The 23,686-nt window shown below is 38.6% G+C and overlaps 1 protein-coding gene across 1 annotated transcript in view; it reads left to right on the top strand.

Moving 5' to 3' along the window:
* Nek1 (NIMA related kinase 1) overlaps nucleotides 1-23,686 on the top strand; it is a 126,296-nt gene that overhangs the window by 34,293 nt on the left and 68,317 nt on the right. The window contains exons 12-17 of the mRNA XM_032918458.1: nucleotides 4,911-4,970; nucleotides 5,577-5,636; nucleotides 5,719-5,766; nucleotides 5,908-5,982; nucleotides 11,384-11,547; nucleotides 20,080-20,182. Of these exons, the coding sequence (XP_032774349.1) occupies nucleotides 4,911-4,970; nucleotides 5,577-5,636; nucleotides 5,719-5,766; nucleotides 5,908-5,982; nucleotides 11,384-11,547; nucleotides 20,080-20,182 (510 nt within the window). The remainder of the gene's footprint in view (nucleotides 1-4,910; nucleotides 4,971-5,576; nucleotides 5,637-5,718; nucleotides 5,767-5,907; nucleotides 5,983-11,383; nucleotides 11,548-20,079; nucleotides 20,183-23,686) is intronic.

The following is a 23,686-nucleotide window of genomic DNA, read 5'->3' as shown; positions in this document are numbered from 1 at the left end:
TTGCAAAAGTATGGGGTTTTTTCTTGTCGTTTTCTTTCATGCCTGTAATAATTTGAATGAGAATGGCTACTATAGACACATATATTTGAATTCTTGCCTGTGGTGGGCAGGACTGCTTGGAAGGATTAGGATGAATGGCCTTGTTGGAAGAGGTGTGTCTCTGGGGGCAGATTTTGAGGTTTCAGATGACTCCTGTGAATTCCAGTGTCTCTGCACCTCATGGTCATGGACCAAGATGGGAGCTCTGTGTTGTTCATGCACTCTGCCACTGTGGACCCTTGGCCTGTGAAGCCATTACCAAATTAACACTTTCTAAGATGCCTTGTTCATGGAGTTTTATCACAGTAATAGAAAAGAATAATAAAAGGTAATTACAGACAGTGTCGGTATTCACAATTCACTCTGTGATTATACTGTATCAGTAACAGCCATCCCTCTTCAGCTCTTGTATTCTACATTGGGAATCTACTGTGCTTGGTTTTCCTCCACATTATTACCATCAAATGCTTCTCTGTTTAGGAAGAGTGTTTCTTCTATCTCTGTGTATAAACCACACACTGTGAAGGTTTTGTTACATTGCTTTCCATAAATTGTCACTAAAAATAATGTCCTGGCCTGTAATAAGCTTTTCCATAAATATTTACTGAACACACTAATGAATGGGTGGTAACTTAGGCATCAAGTCACTCTGAAGCCTTAATTTTTTTCAAAGAAATGTCCCACATTTTAGTAATACAAAAATCATCTTGCCTTTATTTTTACTTTATTAAGATTTCATTTTTACTTTTACATGTATGATTGTTTTGCCTGCATGTATGTTTGTGCACTACTGCATATGCAGTGCCCATGAAGACCAGAAGACAGATCAAATCTCCTGAGATTAGAATTACAAATGATTGTGAGCCACCATGTGGGTGATGGGACTTGAAAGAAGGTCTTATGGAAGAGCATCAAGTGTGCTCTTAACCACTGAGCCACCTCTTCTGTCCTGGTTGTCATTCATAGCAAGTTCATGAGTATTGAGAAACAACTGGAAAGAAAATGATAATAGTAAACTTTCTTAGTCACACCAGAGAATATTATAATAAAATGAATCATAAAAAAAGAAATTTCAGTAAATTCTTTTTTTAGTTAAAAAAAGGTTGCTAGGATCATTAGTAGTGTTAATGACATAACACTAAACACTACTACTTAACGGTACTTAAAAAAATCTGAAACTTAATAAAATCTCTCTGACTTCCTATTAGAATCTAGAAATTGAAATCATTAGAAGATTAGAAACGGGCTGTGGAAGTAAAAATGTATCCACTATGTGCATATCCAGAGTGCAAGCTCCATGCTCATGCTTAGGTGATAAGGAACGCTCAAGATTCTACCTTTCCTACTGCTCTGATCTGCAGCATGCTCCTAGATTCAGCATAGCAGCTAAGTGGGACCTCTCATCAGTTACTGACCATGCCCTGTAAGCTCGTGATCCTCTGTTTCGTTTGATTTGTTCCCTCCCCTCCTTTTGAGTGCTTTTTTCTTTGGCTTTTGTAGGCTAAAGTCACTTTTGTACTGCACTGTTTCCCTGTAAGCCCTTGCTGGGTAAAGTACTTATGCCCTCATTCCTCATCATTTTACTATGGAAACAATCAAATCCCATTGAGGGAGGGGACAAAAGCCTACAGGAGTCACTTGTCTGCAATGAGTACTCTAAGTTTCCATTCTAGATTAACAGATAGGATGCTAGCTGGCATCATGGCCAGGGCCAGGGACACACACTGTAGCAGTGGCATTTATATTTAATGCTTCCCAGTGATCAAAGGGATAGAAATGTCATAAATATGCTAATAATCTTTTCCACAGACCTTTTTTATTTTTTTCCTCATTGTATCAAGAAAAGGATAAATTTCCTTATCAGAACTTCTTCAGTACCTTGTGTGTATCCTTTTAATGTCATGTTTATTTGAATGTCATCTCTTTGAGCAGTTTTATATATGTTTGCACAAAATTGTAAGTTTCCCATTTTTTTAAATGAAGAAATGATTGAATGAATTAAATTCCTATCAGGAAAGCAATGCCCTTTATTTTCTAACTGTGCTAAATAGGCTGAAAGGCTAAATAAAACCCCTACTTTTAGGCACAAGTAAAGCAGTGTTGAGATGTTTCTTCATGTGTGTGGTATACATTGTATGTGTGTATGTGGTGTATGTGGTGACCAGCCATCAACTTCAGGTGCCCTCTATCCCTTTATACTTTATTTCTTGAGACAGGGCATCTCAGGAAACTAGAAAGTTACTATTTTGGCTAGGTTACTGGCCCACAGCTTGTGTGGTTACAGATAAACATCGGAAAGCCTGGCTTTTATGTGGGTACTGGGGACGCAAGGATCAAACTTAGGTCTTCATACTCCACAGAGCACCCTACTCACGGAGTTACTTCCCATCCAGGGATTTTATTGTTAATGTTTTTTTTTAAAAAAATGATTTCAGTGTGTAAAATAAATAAAAACAACTTTTGAAATAGATTCATTGCATACATAAATAATTGGGGTGGGGAAAATTGGTTTCTAGTGAAGCACATTGGTATTTGAAGTTATTTTAGTACAATTATGATATCATATTTTTCCATGAAGTATTTTGGTAAGTTTGAGAAGTATTTTGGTAAGTTTGAGATTGACTTAGTGTGCTCTTGACAAATTTGAAAAATAAAAGAAGGGAGAAACACATTTTCAGTATCCAAACATGCATTTCTTTACCTGAATTCTGTGTATTTTACTTGTTATCATCATAATTGTATTATATTACTATGAAATCAGTTAAGTTGACTTAATTGCTACAAATAATACCAAAATTTCTTTACAAACATGTTTCATTTTTTCTAAGTAGATTTTTAAAAATATTAACTAAAAGTAAATTTATTTCATAGATAATTTCCAAGATATGTTTATTCCAAATAGTATTTACATATGCAGCCTGTGTTTAACACTTGATATATAGGCATACATAACTAACTTGTCTGATTTCTTGGGGATAAAACACATGTTGGCCATGGGTAAGAAAGGGCAGACATATTTATGTGTTTAAATCAGTAGGAAATACACACTTGTGTGAACTTGTAGAAATAGGCTTGTTTAACCTCTTGGCCATGCACTAGTCTGTAAGAAAGAAGGATGGTGAGCTGAATTAGTAACATGGTAGAAGGTCCTTTTTGACCAGGACTGAAACCATGTGGTTTCTTATATAGCAGCTGATGAAATGAAATATGTTTTTATTAATGCTTCCTTCATTTCTGGTTAATATTCAATGTACACAAACTGCATGCTGTGGGAATTTTGTGTTCCTAGTACTAATATTCAGGATAATAGATTCCACCTGTCACAGTCTGAGTACTGGAGAAAGCGACTCAGGTGGTAGAAGGCTATAGGCTTTTGGGTTTAGGCACGGTTATTAAATTGGTTTTTGTTTTGTTATTTTCAAGACTGGGTCTTTCTGAATAACAGCCGTGGCTGTCCTAGAACTCACCTTGTAGACCAGGCTGGCCCGGAAATCACAGAGATCTTTTTACCTCTGCCTCCTGAGTGTTGAGACTAAAGGAGTGTGCTACCAAGTCCAGCACTTTCTAAATTTTTTTAAGCAAATAAGCATGATTTTTTTCTAAGCTAACCCATTGAAAACTAAATAGTAATCAACACTTGGGATGTACCATAACTTATTTTAAAAGGATTTAACCTAACACAAATTTACTGTACAAAAGAGACTATTTGCTTGATGGCACAAAACACATACTTAAAATGGTAAAAATTATTTCATTCTGTATATTTTACTACAATAAAAGAATACAAGTAAAAGTATGAAATTTTTAAAGAATTATAGAAAAAAGTAAAAGCATATGATCAAATAGATAGTCAAGTGTCATAGCATGGGGATAGAATAAGAAGAAACAGGAGGTTTTGCAATGCGTTAGCTCTGAAGGAGGCTTTCCCAGCCTCCTCATCTCCCAGAACCCTTGCTCTTCTTTTCCTCCTGAAGAGCTGAGGTCCTGTCAGCTAGCAGCACACTTCCTGATTGGGAGATTTTAAATAAACGCCTATTTTTGACTTCTCTTGCTTTTTAAATTATTTTTTTAAAAAGGCCGCTTTCCAGAGCTAATACGAAACATCTTTTACATTCAAATTGGCAGTATTTTATTGGCGGTTAACATATTTTCACTGAGGTGCAGGCATTTCTTTAAGCCTACTGACACTAAACCACCAGAGGGAGCTCCGCGAGCATATTTTAGCATTGGGTGCACTTTAATTTTGTTTTTGTTTTTTTAAGAGACAGGAAACAATTTCCTTAGTACAGTGTTTCTGTTTATTTCTTCAGTGTAGGAATAGCATTCTGAAAATAATCTGACGGTCTCAGAGGGCCAGCTTGGATTTTTACCCCATAAATACTCTAAGGCAATAGAGAAGATCAAATAACTCCTATAACTCATCGATAATATGCAGCCATCGTAAACACCCTCTTCTTGGGTGGGGAGAGATTGGAAGGAATGTGCATGGGTCCAAATCATATTGGGGGATGTTATACAGAAAGTGTTGGAGGTGAGAATTTGGTATGATAAAAATATACTGACTACATATTAAGTTTTTAAGTATTATTAAATAAAATAATTATTTTTAAATAAATTATTAATATTTTAAAAATGTTTTGAAAACAAAACTAGTTGATGATAAGGAACCCATTTTTATGATTTCTTTGAGGGTCATGTACCAGTTTGTTTCATAAAAGGCATATCAAAAGGTAGTACAATAAATTTTGAAATAGTTATGACCCTGTTGGCTTTAACTTTTCTTTCTTTAAACTTCCACAAATTTGTAATTTCCAAACGAGTGTCTTAAATTCTTTATTTAATTCATAGCTTTATTATTATTTTTTGTCCAGGCCCATCAGATTCCAGTGAAGAAAATGAATTCTGGAGAAGAAAGGAAGAAAATGTCTGAGGTATAAAGACACGTATCTGCTTATTGTAAAGCTTTTCAAAATGGTTAAGACAATAGCAAAAGCCGCTAATGTTATAGAGCAGTGCTTCTCAACCTAATTGCAGTGACCTTTTAATATAATTCCTTATGTTGTGGTGACCCCCCAACCATAAAATTATTTTCATTGCTACTTCCTTATAGTAATTTTGCTACTTCTGTGAACTGTAATGTAATGTCTGATCATTGACCCCTGCGAAGGCATACTTTGATCTTCCTGGGGGTCGGGACCCATGGGTTGAGAACCACCATTATAGAGTCCCCTCCCCCCAACTCTTTCCACCGTGATTCTTTCAAGCAAAAACTTAGAATATCTTTGCTCTCTTCATTTCATGTCTCCTTATTTGGGTGTACCTCTCTTATTGATATATTTTCTTGATAAAATTATAAAAAGTAGAGATCATGGATGGAGCCGGGTGTTAGTACTGCACATCTTTAATTTCAGCACTCTGGAGGCAGAGGCAGGCAGCCTGCTCTACAAAGCACATTCCAGGACAGCCAAAGGCTACACAGAGAAACCCTGTTTTAAAAATATATTTATATTGATATAGGTATTCTCCTTTCGTTTAAGGAAGCAGCAAAAAAACGAAGGTTGGAATTTATTGAGAAAGAAAAGAAGCAAAAGGATCAGGTAGTTGTTTGCCTTGTGTTTCTCCCGTGCCTTGTGTAGAGGATAAGAGCGGGGTCTGAGAACATGTCTGAAACTGTTACAGGTCAGGTTCCTGAAGGCTGAGCAGCTGAAGAGGCAAGAGAAGCAGCGGGTAAGAGACACCCACAGCTTAGCTGGCCCCACACGCCTATGTAAGGAAGCCCACTGACTTGAATGTTATTGCTAAATGTATTCTGTATGTTTTGTATTAAGTAGTTGAAATGGTATTCTGTTTATTTTCTTTCCCCAAAAGTTGGAGAGGATAAATAGGGCCAGGGAACAAGGATGGAGGAATGTTTTAAGGGCTGGTGGAAGCGGTGAAGTAAAGGTAGGCATTCGATCCCAATAGAGCTAAACTGTTGTTTGTCTCCAGTTTCAACTCCTTCTGTAAAATGTGTATGACTAGCTACTTTCTTGGTATACCGATAATGTTTATCTAGGGTTCTGTAGCATTTATTATGGTTTATTCCTTATCTGTGTATATTTAATATGTAATATAATAATAAAAATTAATTCACGTGTGACATTTATAAAATCAGTTAAAACTTTCACAGTGGCTGTAATACAGATTTTCCCCCCAGAGGAATCTCACAAATTAAATGCAAAATCAAATATGCTCATTAGAATTTTTCACCTGACCTTGAAAATTAAGTTCTCAGACGCTTTCCTTAATTGGCCACTGCCAGACTCTGCAGGATAAGTGCACCCAGCCCTCCCGTGCTCCTCTGCCCTCCCTATGTTGAGCAGCAGAGCTGACTGCTGAGTGTGTAGCCTGTGACTCCCCTGTCTTTGTCTCACCTTTCTGCATTGCCAGCTTCCCTCCTCTTCCACTGGTACTCTCCATTCATCTACCCGGATAATCTAGATAGACCCTTCAGTTCACACATTCTCTTTGGGCAAATGTGACTCTGTAACCCAGAGCTTCTCTGCTTTCTCGGACAGAAAGGTCTTCAGCCATCCTTGTTCCGTCAGCCTTCTCCTTCCCCTTGCTTTGAGAAGTACCGGCCTGTGTTCCTATTCATAAGCTGAGTCCTAAGGCAGTCTGGGGACTCCCCTTCCCTAGTGTACGCACCTTGAGTCCTAAGTAGAACTGGCTGATGGTAGCTCCTTTTACAAGATTACCTTATGTGATGGGCCTCTCCCACGATTACCTTGACAACAGACTTCTTTATAGTAGACTGGAAAGGGAAAGAAGCACAGGGACATCTGTGTCTGCTGACCTGAAGGGAGCCAGCATGGAAGAAGCAAGAAAGTATAGATGACTTCTGCATTATAGCAGTGATCTCTAGCCAGTAACTGAGGAGAAAGTGACTGAGGAAGAGTCCTGGCCTGTGTTCAATTATGAAACAACACTCCCTGGAGCCAGAGAGCTCTGAGACGCTGGGCTTCAGATATGAATGTAGCCCTCCCTGGCTTACAGCTAAGTATTCCTACCTAAATCATATACCTTCCTAAATCATATAGCTACCTATTTAATCATATACCTGCCTCAACCAGGGAATTCGATAATAAATAGGTGGTGTTTTGAGCTGCTCAGTTTGTCATAAGTTTTTGCACGGCCGTAGGAAATGGATGCATATTTCCTGTGCACTGTCGTTTTCCTTTTGACAGTGAGCCAGGTGTGCTCAGCTGCAGTTAAACTGTCAGTTCACCTGGCTGTTGCTCCGCTAGCCTCTCAGTGTGGAGATAGACGAGACGGTTATCAAAGTGGACTGCCGCTGACCATTCTTGTTTCTTCTCAAAGTTGTGATGTGGACAAAAGTACGGTTTGTCGGTTTCATCTGTATGTATAGATTTGTATATATACTGTATGTATAGAGATGCATATTTACTGTCACCAGTTTGTGTTGTTTTCTTTCGAGATGTTTTTCAAATCATAGGTCAGGAATACGGTATGAATCTTTTTTCACAAGTCAGTACTTTAGCAGACATTATATAGCATTGTAAGTATTTCTCTTTTATATGAGTAGTATTATTACTTCCTGGTCAATAAGCAAGAACTCAGGATTTGGTACGAGGTGTTGTTTTTGTTGGTTGATTGGTTGGTTTTTCAAGACAGGCTTTCTCTCTGTAACTCTGTCTTGGAACTCGCTCTATAGACCTTGCTGTCCTTGAACACAGAGATCTGACAGTCTCTGCCTACCAAGTGCTGGGATTAATGGTGTGCATTACCCAGCTGAATCTGGTCCATAGTTAAAAATCACCTTCTTCTGAACTGAACTGTTGGCCAGGACTCCTACCTAGCATTTGGGCCAAATTCACCAAGAGTATTGAGAATTTGCTGCTTGCTTCCTTACTCCTTTAAAAACATTGTTTTAGGTTTATTATTTATTTTATTTTGAATGTGTATTTTGCCTGCATGTATGTATGTGCACCACATGTAATGCTGTTGGCCACAGAGGTCCAAAGAGGTGTCACATCCTCTGGAACTGGTGTTAGAGTTGGTTATGAGCCACCATATGGGAGATGAACTGAACCCAGGGTATGTGCAGGAGACATTATTTTTGGATAGTTAGGTACTATGTTTTTAATAATGTTTGTTTCATTTTATAGAATTCAGTAATGCTTCATTGATAAGAAGTTAAATTCATGTCTGTACCTGTTCCTAAGTTTTAAATATTTACTATGTCAGACTCTGATTTCTGCATAGTTGCCAAGGACCTGGAGTTACAGTATAATGTGAGTCAAAGAAATTCCCAAAGGAGAGATAGATGAAAACTGAAAGTTAAAGTACTTCAAAGTCAATGTTTTTATTATGTATAGACATTGTTGCTCAAAAGTATAAATATCTGACTTTATTGGGCAATTGCAGAATCCAAGACTTCTTGGCTATGTGCCACCATGCTTGGCTGGTTGGTCTGTTTTCAACGTGTTGCTTACAGATCCTTTTTTTTAAATACGTAATTTGTACCTAGTTTTGTTTATCTAATGATCATGATATGTAAGAAGTGTATCTCTTATAAAAACATACATTTTAGTTCTTCATTAGTGAAAGCCTGTTTATACATAAAATAACATGGATCAGCCCATAAACATGCTAAGTTAAGGAAGCCAGACAGAAGAGTACATATTGTATGCTTGTATTCTCATACAGTTTTAGAAAAGGCAAATCCACTCCATAGCAATAGAAAGCAGATGAGTGCCTTTTTATTGACTCAAGGGACATGAGAGCCCTATGTGGAAGCAATTGTGATAATGGCAGTGATTACACGAATAAGCACACTCATCAGTACCTTCAGCCTAGTGCCAGAGAAGTTGCTCCGGTGTACAGGTGCTTACCACCAATTCTGGTGACCAGTTCTGTGTGTGGGACTCACATAGTGGAAGGAGAGAACAGACTCCTGTGTGGTGTCTTCTGTCTGCACACTCGCCCCATAGCATCCAGAAGTGCAAATGCATAAACTCAGACGAAATGCTAAGAATGTCCCTCAACCTAGGCTTGTAATTGGAGACATCTAAGAGGGTACAAGCTGGGCCTCTGTGAGGGTGATTTCTAGAAGACTGTGGTGCTTCCACCTTCTGACACAGTATTTTTGACATTTTGTATAGACATCTTCAAAGATGTTTACTTACACTCTCTTTACTAGAAAGAAACAGAATTATTTAAAGTCAAGGTCTTACCATTGAACTGAGTAATCAGTTGTGTAGATGTGACTACGTTTTCACAGAATTCTAACTCTAAAATGAATATGTTGAAATGTTTATGTTTCTATCTGTGTATGTGCATGTGGAGGTGAGTCTGTGGGTGGAGACCAAAAGGAGAGTATCAGATCTCCTGGAGCTGCAGTTAGAGGTTAGAGGTGGTTCTGAGCCACTCTGTATGCTGTGAACCACCTCTTCCCCACTGAACCATCTCTCCAGCCCCCCTCAGTGCATGATTTGAGCATGTATGAAAAGATTGCTGGGATGGAGCTTTCCTCTTGATTACCATTCTGATTGCTACTAGCTTTTATCTTGTCATTTCAGTAGCTTTTTGTTTGTTTGCTTGTTTGTTTTCTTTTATTTGGTTGCTTTTGAGACAGATTTTCTCTGTAATAGCCTTGGCGGTCTTAAAACTTACTCAGTAGACCAGGCTGCCTCACACTCACAGACATCTACCTTCCCTTTGCCTCTCAGGTGCTGGAATTAAAGGCACTTGACGTAATGCCCAGTTCGAACTGATTTTCAAAGTAGACTTTCTCATAAAATTTTATATATAGTATCAAGATGTTAAGACAAATTTCCTCTCATGGGACTTTGCAGAATTTTCTTTTATTTGAGTCTAATATTGCTTGTTTTGTTTTGTGGAGGGAGAGTTTTGAGATAGGGTTTGTCTGTGTAGACATGGCTGTCCCAGAACTCACTTTGTCGACCAGGATGGTCTCAAAGGCAAAGATCCACCTGCCTCAGCCTTCTGAGTGCTGGGATTAAAGGTGTGCACCAACGCCACCTACCTTTAAAAAGTACCACTCAACTTACTCAGATCTCTCAGTGTCAATTCTATGAGATCATTGAGTTCTTTTCAGTTGACTTCTTCCACAAATGTGTATAGCACTACACTCCTCATTTACATTTGTCTCCTAACCATTTCTAACAGCTCCCTTTACTGTGAGTTCTGTCTTGAGTCCTTAGATTTTTACCTTTATCATTTGGTCATTTCTACAGAAAACCCACTAGTCTGTTTAGCATTTGCCTTTTCATTGACACATCTTCCTACCTTGCTGTCATAGAGCAGCCTCTTAGTTTTTCTGGTTTTGTCTCTCAGTCCCGCTTACGTGTGTGGTGTTGATGGTATTAAAATGTTTCAGTAACCTGAAGGTTTATAATGCTTGCTGCCGTTTACTTCATGAATGCATTCTCCAGGCTCAATACCGCCTAGCTGTAACCCTTTTCTTTCAGTGTTTGATGCTCTTCTTCTCTTCCTTATAGTTGTGTTTGTGATCACTTCCTTCCTCCCCCTATTGCAGTACACACAAAACATACATGTAGTTTATTTTAGTTTACCTTGACTCTTTTCTTGTCAGTTTTTTTAAAAGATTGTTTTCAAGATTTGGCTAAGCAGTATCTTTTCCAAGACTTTAAAATGAAATAGAATTTTACCTATGGCCATCTTATTCTCTGCTTTGTGAGCCTACTTACTGTTCCAGAGTACACCATCTTCATTCACTTATTCACTCACTGTATGACTAGAGCTCTGTTTTACTTTTGTGGTTTTTTCCAACTTGTTTGAAAAATATTAAGAGTGGATATGTTTCTCCTCTTCTACAGGATATAAAATATACTTAAATCATGTATTTACCTTCCTATACCCTTGGTGAATAGATTTCAGTATATCAAAAATCACATACAATACTTTGTCAAATAACTATGATATCAAATTCTACTTGACTTCAAAACCACATATATTTAAACTTCTCAGAACTGAACCATGAAATGTAGGGTATTAACATGTTTCAAAAGCTTCGTAATTAAGATTAGGTTTTTCTATATATGTGAATTTAGTGGCATCTTAATATTTTAGTTTGTCACATTAAGTTATTCTTTACTGTTAGCAGCTGAGAATACTACTGTCTGATTGTTTATGTAGGAAAACCTCTTACTTTTGGCAATGTGTTTATTAATATATTAAATCTAGGTAATTGCTATTTTTAAGTTAAGCATTGACTGTCTTTCTCTTTTAAGGACGGCTCAGGCCTCTTTGGCCCTGTGAGATGAACATGGTGTATAAGAGCTCTTTGTTTATTCCCCAGGCTTCCTTTTTTGGCAGTGGAGGAGCTGTGTCTCCATCACCTTGTTCTCCTCGGGGCCAGTATGAACATTACCATGCCATCTTTGACCAAATGCAGCAGCTAAGAGCAGAAGATAATGAAGCAAGATGGAAAGGGAGAATATATGGTCGATGGCTCCCTGAAAGGTGTGTGTGCTCTGCTGAGGTTACCTAGGCTTTGCTTCAGAGAACCTCATGAATCGCTGTGGCTGTTTGTCTGCAGAGGATTTCCCAGTGGGGCTTCAGGTCACCCCCATTCCCCCGATGCTGATGCTATTAGGAAAACTTTGAAAAGATTAAAGGCCGTGCAAATAAGCCAGTGCAAACAGGTTGGACTGTGACAACCCATGCATTCATCCTGTGTGCTTCTGTCGTTTGTCATCTACACTTGTAGATGGTTTTCCCAATGTTTACATGGAACATTTTCTACTGTGTGGATATAATGTATCTTCACGTGCAAATTTGACCCTTGATCACACTATGACAAATGTATAGTTCTTCAATTGAGCCTGATTAGTGTGGCTTATTTTAATGTTTAGACAGAACATACTGTTTAAAGGATCATGTGATAACTTTCTGCAACATATGGTTGTAATAATTTCATCTCTTTGATTTGAATAAATCATAGCATGGACTTTAGTAGAATCACACTTTCCATAAAGCTCCAGAGCACGTTCCTCTCTTGTCTTTGCCTCAGCCCCACTTTTCCTCTTGGTTCTCTTAAAATGCTTCCTCTTCACATGATCTCTGATTCGTATCTCTTTGTAACCCTTTCCCCAGATTTTTTCACTGAGTTAACTTGATGATAATTGACAATATCAGAACCTGTGGAGATTTATTTCTTTAGGTATGCATATGTGTTTGCCCAGATATTCTCGGTTGTTACAGAGAACACTAGGACATTTTAGTGAATTTTTCCTGTAATTTTAAATTACTATGAAAATCTTTGATTTGTTTGTTATAAAAATATAAATACATTGAGGATATTTTACACAAATAATTGTTTTGGAGGGGATGTAGCACAATGGTAGAGGACTTACCTACAATACAGGGCTCTATGTTTACTCCATAAAACTGGGAGAAAGGCCATAAAAATAAATGTAAAATAACACTGTGATTGCATTATAAATTGTTAGCAGAAGCCTGAGGTATGGAATTGTAGGTTCCTTTTTTTTTTTTTTTTTTGAAAAATAAAGACTATAAACTCAGATTTATGTTTAAAATAATTTTAGGTTTGCAGTAATACTGGGTAAAAGTCCAAAGTATACTTTTTTCTACATATGTCCAACATCTATTTCAGTACCCTTACCGGAGTGAAAACATTACAATTTAAAAAATCTACATTGTTCCTTATCATCTAAAGTCTACAGTTCCCATGTGAAATCATTCTTGATAGTTTCTGAGAAACCATCGGACACCTCCAAGCTTGCTCTCCCATTTTGTATTCCCACCAGCAGTGAGTGAGAGTTGTGTCCCTTCATTCCCTCCAGCATTTAGTATCGGGGTTTTGAATTGGGGGCCATTTTACTTGGTGTGTGATGATACCTCATTTTAGTCACAATGACCTTGCAATGTTGACCATCCTTTCCTGTACTATTGGCCATCTGGAAATCCATTTTGGTGAGTTTTCTCTATGTGTCTTGTCTTTTTTATTGTTGTTGTTTTCACTTTTAGTTTGTTTTTTTGAGACAAGATTTCTCTATGTAGCCATGGCTGTCCTGGTATTTGCCCTGTATACCAGGCTGGCCTCAAACTCAAAGATCTGCCTGCCTCTGGCATTAAAGCCATGCACCACCACAACACAGTGTTTATGCCTACTTTTTAATTGTGTTGTTATTTTTGTTGTTGAGATTTTATTCCTTGTAATTTGAGATAATAGTTATTTACTAGTTGTGCCTCTAACCACTCCAGACTGGAAATTAAATCCCGGGTCTAAGTGAGGCACACTGGGCACTTTATCACTGACCTACACCCACACTTCTGATGCCAGGCATATATATTTCCCAGAGTGTGAGTCGTGTTCTTATGCCCTTGATAGTGATCGCCCCAGAATAGACAGTTGTCATTTTAACGTAGGATGTCTTTGGTGTCCTTAATAATAAAACATGGCTATTGCCTTGCAAGACAATGCAGCATGTAAAGATGCCTATCACTGAGCCTTTGAACCTGTGTTTGACCCCAGGACTCACAGGGTAGAAAGAGACAGACTCCTGAAAGATACCCTCTGACCTGCACACATGGCTGTTGTGTACACACAACCACACACACACACACACATAGATAAATGTAATTTATTTTTTACTAAGTTGCAATCGTGCCCAAGTTCAGTTACAAATTTTTTTTCTCTGTGTTTTTCTAGATGTTTTATAATTTAGTGTTTTATATTTAGGTCTCTGACACATTTTGAGCGAAGCTTTTGTGTAGGATATAAGATGTATCTAGGTTTAGTTTTCTTTTGCATGTGGATATCCAGTTGTTCCATAATTTCTTAAGAAGACAAATCATGGCTACCTTAAATTACCTGTGTTCTTTGGCCAAAGATCAATGGACTGTTGCTTACTCTGAACAGTTACTTACTCTCTACAGTGTTCCTAATTTTCTTGGCTATTCTGTAGCCAGTAACCTTATTGCATTTATTACAGACACTGTAGAATAAATGTTAAGCTTACGTTGTTTCAGTACCCCAGCTTTGTTGTTCTTTCAGCACTGAGTAGAATATTCTGGATCATTTCCTGTCCCTGATAAATTCAGATCAGTTTGTTCATATCTACTAGTTAACTTGCTGGGATTTTGATTCAGAGTGTGTTGAATATACAGGTAGTACAGGAAGCGTTGGCAGATTGACAGTATGAACTCTTCCTATTATGTCTGGAACATTCCTCTGTTCTTTGATATCTTTTAGCAGACTGTTAATATTTCCTTCATATAGTTTTCTCTATGTGCGGTTAAATTTGTGTCGCTATTTCCTCTTAGGAGTTGGTAGTGTAAACAGTAACCTACTTTAATATCAATGTTTGCTTGCTCATTGCTGATGCATAATAAAGCAGTCACCTGTTAATCTTGTATCCTGTAGCATTGCTGTGATCTCTTACTAAGTTCAGAAACTGGGTTTTTTTCTCCTTAGACAATCATGTCATCTGTGAACAAAATCAATTTTATTTCTTTCTCAATATGCATTTTTCTTTCCTACAATAGATAGTAGTACTTCATTGTCATGTAAGATAGAACCTCAATATGTCGACAGACAATGACAGAAACAAACCTTCTGGCCCATGCTTCTCTATGCTAACTGGATGAGCATGCTGGTATACACTTTAGTCCTGCCCTTCGGGAGGAATAGGCAGGGGAGGCTAAGTTTGCGGTCAGACTGATCTACATAGCAAGTTCCAGGCCAACAGAGATCCTGTCTCAAACAAATAGACAAATAAACAAAACCATCAAATCATGATTGTTTTTAGTTTTGGTTTATGAAATTATGAAGTTCATTACAAATTTACTTCCAATTTTTTCCTAAATAAATATTCAATTTATAGACCCCTCTTTTTTTTTTTTTTTTTAAATTTATTCCAGTTTTTTTCTCCATCTTTATTAACTTGGTATTTCTTATTTACATTTCAATTGTTATTCCCTTTCCCGGTTTCCAAGCCAACATCCTCCTAACCCCTTCCCCCTCCTCTTCTACTATGGGGTTCCCCTCCCCATGCTCCCCCCATTACTGCCCTCCCCCAAACAATCACATTCACTAGGGGTTCAGTCTTGGCAGGACCAAAGGCTTCCCCTTCCACTGGTGCCCTTACTAGGCTATTCATTGCTACCTATGAGGTTGGAACCCAGGGTCAGTCCATGTATAGTCTTTGGGTAGTGGCTGGAAGCTCTGGTTGGTTGGCATTGTTGTTCATATGGGGTCTCAAGTCCCTTCAGCTCTTTCAGCCCTTTCTCTGATTCCTTCAACGGGAGTCCTGTTCTCAGTTCAGTGATTTGCTGCTGGCATTCGCCTATGTATTTGCCGTATTCTGGCTGTGTCTCTCAGGAGAGATCTATATCCGGTTCCTGTCAGCCTGCACTTCTTTGCTTCATCCATCTTATCTAGTTCGGTGGCTGTATATGTATGGGCCACATGTGGGGCAGGCTCTGAATGGGTGTTCCTTCTGCCTCTGTTCTAAACTTTGCCTCCCTATTCCCTCCCAAGGGTATTCTTGTTCCCCTTTTAAAGAAGGAGTGAAGCATTCGCATTTTGGTCATCCTTCTTGAGTTTCATGTGTTCTGTGCATCTAGGGTAATTCAAGCATTTGGGCTAATATCCTCTTATCAATGAGTACATACCATGTGTGTTTTTCTGTGATTGGGTTACCTCATTCAGGATGATATTTTCCAGTTCCATCCATTTGCCTATGAATTTCATAAAGTCATTGTTTTTGATAGTTGAAGAGTATTCCATTGTGTAGATGTACCACATTTTCTGTATCCATTCCTCTGTTGAAGGGCATCTGGGTTCTTTCCAGCTTCTGGCTATTATAAATAAGGCTGCTATGAACATAGTGGAGCATGTGTCTTTGTTATATGTTGGAGCATCTTTTGGGCATATGCCCAAGAGAGGTATAGCTGGGTCCTCAGGTAGTTCAATGTCCAATTTTCTGAGGAACCTCCAGACTGATTTCCAGAATGGTTGTAGCAGTCTGCAATCCCACCAACAGTGGAGGAGTGTTCCTCTTTCTCCACATCCTCGCCAGCATCTGCTGTCACCTGAGTTTTTGATCTTAGCCATTCTCACTGGTGTGAGGTGGAATCTCAGGGTTGTTTTGATTTGTATTTCACTTATGACTAAAGATGTTGAACATTTCTTTAGGTGTTTCTCAGCCATTCGGCATTCTTCAGCTGTGAATTCTTTGTTTAGCTCTGAACCCCATTTTTAATAGGGTTATTTGTCTCCCTGCAGTCTAACTTCTTGAGTTCTTTATGTAGTTTGAATATAAGCCCTCTATCAGTTGTAGGATTGGTAAAGATCTTTTCCCAATCTGTTGGTTGCCGTTTTGTCCTAACAACAGTGTCCTTTGCCTTACAGAAGCTTTGCAGTTTTATGAAATCCCATTTGTCAATTCTTGATCTTAGAGCATAAGCCGTTGGTGTTTTGTTCAGGAAATTTTCTCCGGTGCCCATGTGTTCGAGATGCTGCCCTAGTTTTTCTTCTATTAGTTTGAGTGTATCTGGTTTGATGTGGAGGTCCTTGATCCACTTGGACTTAAGCTTTGTACAGGGTGATAAGAATGGATCAATCTGCATTCTTCTACTTGCTGACCTCCAGTTGAACCAACACCATTTGCTGAAAATGCTATCTTTTTTTCCATTGGATGGTTTTGGCTCCTTTGTCAAAAATCAAGTGACCATAGGAGTGTGGGTTCATTTCTGGGTCTTCAGTTCTATTCCACTGGTCTATCTGTCTGTCTCTGTACCAGTACCATGCAGTTTTTATCACTATTGCTCTGTAATACTGCTTGAGTTCAGGGATAGTGATTCCTCCGGAAGTCCTTTTATTGTTGAGGATAGTTTTAGCTATCCTGGGTTTTTTGTTATTCCTGATGAATTTGCAAATTGTTCTGTCTAACTCTCTGAAGAATTGGGTTGGAATTTTGATGGGGATTGCATTGAATCTGTAGATCGCTTTTGTTAAAATGGCCATTTTTTACTATATTAATCCTGCCAATCCATGAGCATGGGAGATCTTTCCATCTTCTGAGGTCTTCTTCAGTTTCTTTCTTCAAGTTGTTATCATACAGATCTTTCACTTTCTTGGTTAAAGTCACACCGAGGTACTTTATATTATTTGGGACTATTATGAAGGGTGTCCTTTCCCTAATTTCTTTCTCAGCTTGTTTCTCTTTTGTGTAGAGGAAGGCTACTGATTTATTTGAGTTAATTTTATACCCAGCCACTTTGCTGAAGTTGTTTATCAGCTTTAGTAGTTCTCTGGTGGAACTTTTGGGATCACTTAAATATACTATCATATCATCTGCAAATAGTGATATTTTGACTTCTTCTTTTCCGATCTGTATCCCCTTGACCTCCTTTTGTTGTCTGATTGCTCTGGCTAGAACTTCAAGAACTATATTGAATAAGTAGGGAGAGAGTGGGCAGCCTTGTCTAGTCCCTGATTTTAGTGGGATTGCTTCAAGTTTCTCTCCATTTAGTTTAATGTTAGCCACTGGTTTGCTGTATATGGCTTTTACTATGTTTAGGTTTGGGCCTTAAATTCCTGTTCTTACAGCAGATCTCTCTTTTCCCCCAGTATTTACGTTTTATTTTATTTTTTTACTTATTCTCTTTGTATCCTGCTCATTGCTCCCATTTTGGTCACTCCTTCCCACAATGCTTCTCCCATCCCCTCCTCCTTTCTCCTCTGAGTGGGTGGAAGGATACGTGAGACTTAAGTCTCTGCAAAGCGAGGCACTTCCTCTCCCACTGAGGCAGCCCAGCCAGAAGAGCACATCCCACTTACAGGCAGCAGCTCTGGGAATAGCCTCTGCTCCAGTTGTTCAGGACCCACACAGAGACCTGCACATGTGCTACATACATACCTGCTACATGTGTGCAGGGAGGCCTAGGCCCTCAGGGTAGCTTACTCTGTCGGTCTTCCTGTGGAGTTCCTATCCCCTCCAGGGCTGCAACCCTTCCTCCTACTCTTCCATAAGCCTCCCCAAACTGCAGCCACTGTTTGACAGCCAGCTCTCACGGAGGCAGTTTCTCAACGAGTCTCCTCCTCTCTGATAACTCCAGCTGTGTGTCAACTTTACAGAAAGCCAGCCACTATAGTCACCTTTGCATCTTCCGAGGTGCACTTTTAAATATATTAAGCCTAGTGTCGTGTGAGCACAGTCAGTGTGAAAATCTGCAAGTCAAGGCTGCTATACATGGGACCATGTTTTTAGTGAGGTACTGCTCAATAATTCTAATAGTGTATGTTAATTTGTGTGTTATACTGGCAAACACTGCACACAGACCAGAATGCTGGTAAATTAAATACATTTTACTTCTATGATGGTTAATGTCAGTGTCATCATGATGCAAAGCAGAGAGATCAGAGGCTTTATCTAATGACAGATAGTGGCGTATACTTCCAAGACCCTCAGAAACAATCTTACCAAGTAGTCACACATTTTTAATGTCGTGTCTGAGAATGATAATTGATACTTTATCTACTGTCTTTGGGCCTAGGATACATACACAGGGAGGTCCAGGGCAGAATGCCAGCTTACCTGGGTATATGCAGAGGCATGTTGAATTCAGACCACGTGCCCTTAATTGATGTCAGTTTTATAGTATATAATATGTCTGCTAGGGGACAGCATTTGTGCACTTCAGAGACATGCACAAATCTCTTGCTGTTATCAGCCTACCCAAGCTGGCATAGCTAGATTTCAGAAATGTCATGTGGGACTACAGTAACCATCCGGAATAGCTGAACAGCATAGTAATTGGCTCTTAAACCAGTTATAGATATTACCTAATCCTAGAAATGTCCTATCATGGAAATTCTAAAGAATTTCTCTTAAATAACATGCAAGGTAAAGGACTTTAGATCACTGTCATTCATGGGGATAGAATACAATAGATTTTAGATTTTTCCTTTCAAATACTTATTTTTAAGTATATGTGTGTACATTTGTGTGTGTACACACATAAGTGCAGGTGCCTGTGAAAGCCATGTATGTTACATCCCGTGGAGTTGGAGTCAGTGGTGGTTTTCAAGCAGCTTACATGGGTACTGGGAATAGAACTCAGATCCTCTATAAAAATAGCAAGAACTCTTAGCTTCTGAACTATATCTTCTGCCCCACATTTCAAGATTTCACAGCTAAATTTCTTATTTAAAATATGTTTTATGTTTTGGTTGTTGCTATTAAAAAGTTGAAGAAATGATTATTTGTGGAATGAAAATTAGAAATTTTAAAATGTTTACTGAGAAACAGAAAAGGCATTATTCCATGATTTTACAGAACATAAGTTAGTTATTTTCCAGAAAGAAGCTATGGAAAGTTTATATACCATATTAGCCACAGTCCAAATAGACAGAACACTACAGTAACTTACTCAACTTTCTTACTCATCCCCAAGTCTAACCACATTTGACCTTGTGCTGTTACCTCCTCCCTCATCACTGGGGCCGGTTTACGTGTGTGCAGGTCTGTGTCTACCTCCTGTATTTACCATGCTGACTGACTGACACAGCGGGGGCAGATGTTCAGTGAATGCCTGTCACCTTTTCATTTGCTGTCTAACCTCAGCATAGTTACACTCCTGACAGTAGTCAGCGAAAGACGCTGAGGTAGCATGAGAAAAGACCAAAGGCAAGGACTGCTGTCACTTTTTCCCACGTTGTCCATCTTACTGTCTGTGAGTAGATGAATCAGATCAGTATAAAATGAATCCTGTCAAGAGTTGAAGTGGTGTCAAGAGTTTGCTTATTTAAAAAAGATAGTAAATAATTCAATTAAGGCAACCATACATATGCACGCATGCATGCACACATGCACGTATGCACATATGCACATGCACACGCACACACTTCTCAGAGAATGTGTATTTTCTTTCTGCTTTCGTATTCTGCAAGGAAAATAAAAAATTACAGTTTTAATGTGCAATTTAATGCTGAAAATCGCTGATTCTGTGGTTTGTCCAAAATAGGCAAAAAGGACACCTAGGTGTAGAGAGAGCCAAACAAGTGGAAGAATTCCTACAGCGTAAACAAGAAGCTATGCAGAATAAAGCCCGAGCAGAAGGACATGTGGTATGATATTTTTTCTTGGGATTTTGGACATATATTAGTATTCAAAGTTAAGGCCTGGAATGGTTCGAGTACAAGTAAAAATTATGATGTAGCAGTCTATGCACAGTAAAAGATATTGAAGATGTTCCAAAGTAACATATAGCTTATATTTTCTTATATCTTGTTTATTAACCTGTTTTCTGATATCTTTTATTGATATTTTTATAACGAATAAAATTACATCATCATTTTACATTCTGTTCATTAAAAACAGAGATGGGAATAACAATCTAAATATTCATATTGGAGATATAAGTTCTTAAATTGCTGGAGATTTTCTTTTTTTTTTTTTTTTTTTTAATCTTTATTAACTTGAGTATTTCTTTTTTACAGTTCGATTGTTATTCCCCTTTCCAGTTTCCAGGCCAACATCCCCCCTAACCCTTCCTCCTACCCTTGTCTATAGGTGTTTCCCTCCCCATCTTCCCCCCATTACCACCCTTCCCCCAACAATCACATTCACTGGGGTTCAGTCTTGGCAGGGACAAGGGCTTCCCTTCCACTGGTGCTCTTACTAGGCTATTCATTGCTACTGGAGATTTTTCTTAATATACTGTTTGTTTTAATATTTCTAAGTAGCAAAGAATTTTTTTTTTTTAGGGGAAAAGGGGAAATAAATTTTGAGTGAATACACACACAAATAGTATTTGTTGAAAAGCACCTTAGAAACAAAATAATTACTTTAAACCAGTTAAGCAAATTACAAAATGAAGTCATTTATCTAAAAATATTAAGTTCTGGCTGGGATTTAGCTCAGTGGTAGAGCGCTTACCTAGGAAGCGCAAGGCCCTGGGTTCGGTCCCCAGCTCCAAAAAAAACAAAAAAAAAAAAAAAAAAAAAATTAAGTTCTGAGGTAATCACCTTACTAGTTCTTAGCTGTAGAGTGCCCAAATGTATTTTGATCTTTTGTCAAACTGAGGGTTGCTTCTGTCCTCTCAACTCCCTGTGGAGCCTCTGTTCATGTAGAAAGTTCTTCAAAGTATTTTTGTTAGACTTATCACATGTGAATAAAAAGCCCATAATTGGTAACTGTGAGTTTATTAACAGTCATTCAATTTATTTTTCCCTTTGAGATTATATTATGGAAAAAAGTGACAGTTTTGATTGGTCACTCTTTATCTTTAATACACATACTCCAATTTACTTTCTTAATAATCTGGAGTGATTCTGTATTTGTGACCTTTCTCTATATGGGAGAAGATAATTTCTTGCTTTCTCTCTTTTTTGAGTCTTCCCATTAATGGCATCTAAATTTTTGATTGCTTTTTGAAAGGACTTTTAAACTGCCGTGTAGCCTAGGCTGGCCTCAAACTCAAGATCCTCATGCCTGGTTGAGCGCTGGGACTAATGGTGTGCACTGCCATTCTCAGCTCTGGTTGTAGATTATTGTTATTTAAAATAGTTAGTGGGTGCTGGAGAGGTAGCTGGGCAGCCGGAGTGCTCGCTGCTCTTGCACAGGTTGCCCTGACTCAGGTTCTTAGCGCCCACATCAGGTGACTTTGAGCACTTGAACTCCAGAGGCTCCAACACCCTCCTCAGGCCTCTGCAGCCCACAGACTGACGCTCACACTCACAACCTAAAATAAAGAATCGTTTACTACCAAGACGGAGTGACTTTTCCCACCACTGATTTTGCCTAATCCTGCTCTTCTATCATCTATTTTTTTCATGTTTGAGAATTTCCTCTGGTATTTTCTTTAAAATTTTCTTCAAAATTTGTTGGGGAAAATGCCTTTATTTTTTTTCTGACACTTGAACAATATATTGTGGTAACTTTAACCTGAATTTGCAGGTCTGAAAAGCATGGATTTTGTTGGGATTCTTTGTCTTCTCATGTATATGTATGTGTAGTATGTGTGTTTACATGTGTGTGGGAGCACATGTGTGTCTGGGAGGCTGGGAGGGATCAAACTCCGTTTCTCTTACTTACATGGTAAGTGCTTGGACTGCTGACCCCTCCACAGCCTCGAATTCACTGGTTTGTGACAGATTTACTTTGCTGAGTATTCTGTAGGCTGAGGCCTGTTCGTCTTCTGACATGCCCATTTCTGATACCTTAGGTTATTATACGCCTTTCCTTCGGACTCGGGAAAGGTTTTCTTCTTTGTGCCTGGAAGCAATTTGATTATTAGAGAACTCCTGGGCTTTCTTCCTGTTCATTAGTTTCCTGGGCCTGTAGGTTCCAGTTTTTCATCTGCTGTTTCTTCATGACAGATGCCTCTCATCTCCTGCTTTTAGGGCATTAGTATCAGAGCACTTGCAACTCTGCACCATCCATTGGCGCTTCTTTTTACTGTTTGAGTTTAGATGGTTTCTACGGCTGTGTCAGGTGCCTCAGTCCTCTACTGTATTAATGCTGCTCATCTCATCCCGACCTGAGAGTCTTCGTGCCTTACTTTCTGTTCTGCCTTTGCACAGTTAGAGATGAAAGCAGGGCTTCTCACATATTGGCCATTGCGAGACTACTGAGCTCTACTGTAGCCCACATACTGTATTTTGTTAAATATTTCAGTATTGGCTTGGGTGTTTTTATAGTTATAGTTTCTGTCTTTATAACCCTATACTTGTTTCTACCTTGAAAAGTATAGAACGTCATTATAATAGCTATTTTAATTTTCTCACAAATTTCTGTCTTCTCTGCTATTTATGGGTCCTTGTTGATTGATAAGATTTTAAGTAAGATTTTCTTATTTAAAAAATAATCTTGTCCTATTTTTACTATGCTTAGTAATTTGAATTAGTATGCCAAGCACTATACACTTTATCTTCAGGTGTTTTTTAGTCTTTAAACTATTTGGGGACTTTAGTTAATTATTTAGAAATAATTTGACTCCTTGAAGGCTGACTTTCAAGGTTCCCTGAGGCTGTGAAGAAGTGTTCTCTCTCATGCTAACTTGGCCCCTTTGGATTATCCTTGCCTTCCTGGTTCTGAGGTCTTTCTACTCTGCCTGCTGAAAACATGAGACAGTCACAGTCTGGTAGGCCCTGGTACTTTGCCACTCAGTGAGAGGCTCCTAAGAACCTCTTCACATTTCCAGCACTGCCTCTCGCTCCGGCTTTGTCTTCTTTGCTCTCTGACCACACGTTCCTGTAGCCTTCAGCTTGCCCATCCCCTAATGATGTCTCCTCAACTCAGAGGGACCGTGTCACTCTGTTCCAGTTTCCTCTCTTGTACTGCTGCCCAGAAGCTCTGGCCAGACATGAAGTAAGGCAGTCACTGCTCTCACCTCCCTTGCTTCCCTCTCCCAAGGATCTCCCCCATCTACCTGTTATCCCGGATGTGAAAACCACATTTCTTGTATCTTTCCTAAACTTTTAACATAATTTTAGTGTACCTCTAATCACATTGATCTATTGTTTTTTTTAGTTTTCTTTATTTCTCAGTGTTCCATACATGTGTAGAATGAAATATGAGTGGATTTATCCCCTATTTCCCCTATACATTCCCTAGCAAACACCTTCCCA

Source organism: Rattus rattus, chromosome 13 (genome assembly GCF_011064425.1).
Source record: "Rattus rattus isolate New Zealand chromosome 13, Rrattus_CSIRO_v1, whole genome shotgun sequence".
Classification (NCBI taxonomy): Eukaryota; Metazoa; Chordata; class Mammalia; order Rodentia; family Muridae; genus Rattus; species Rattus rattus.
The sequence above is the reverse complement of the archived record's forward strand: the minus strand, read 5'-3'. Positions and strand labels throughout refer to the sequence as shown.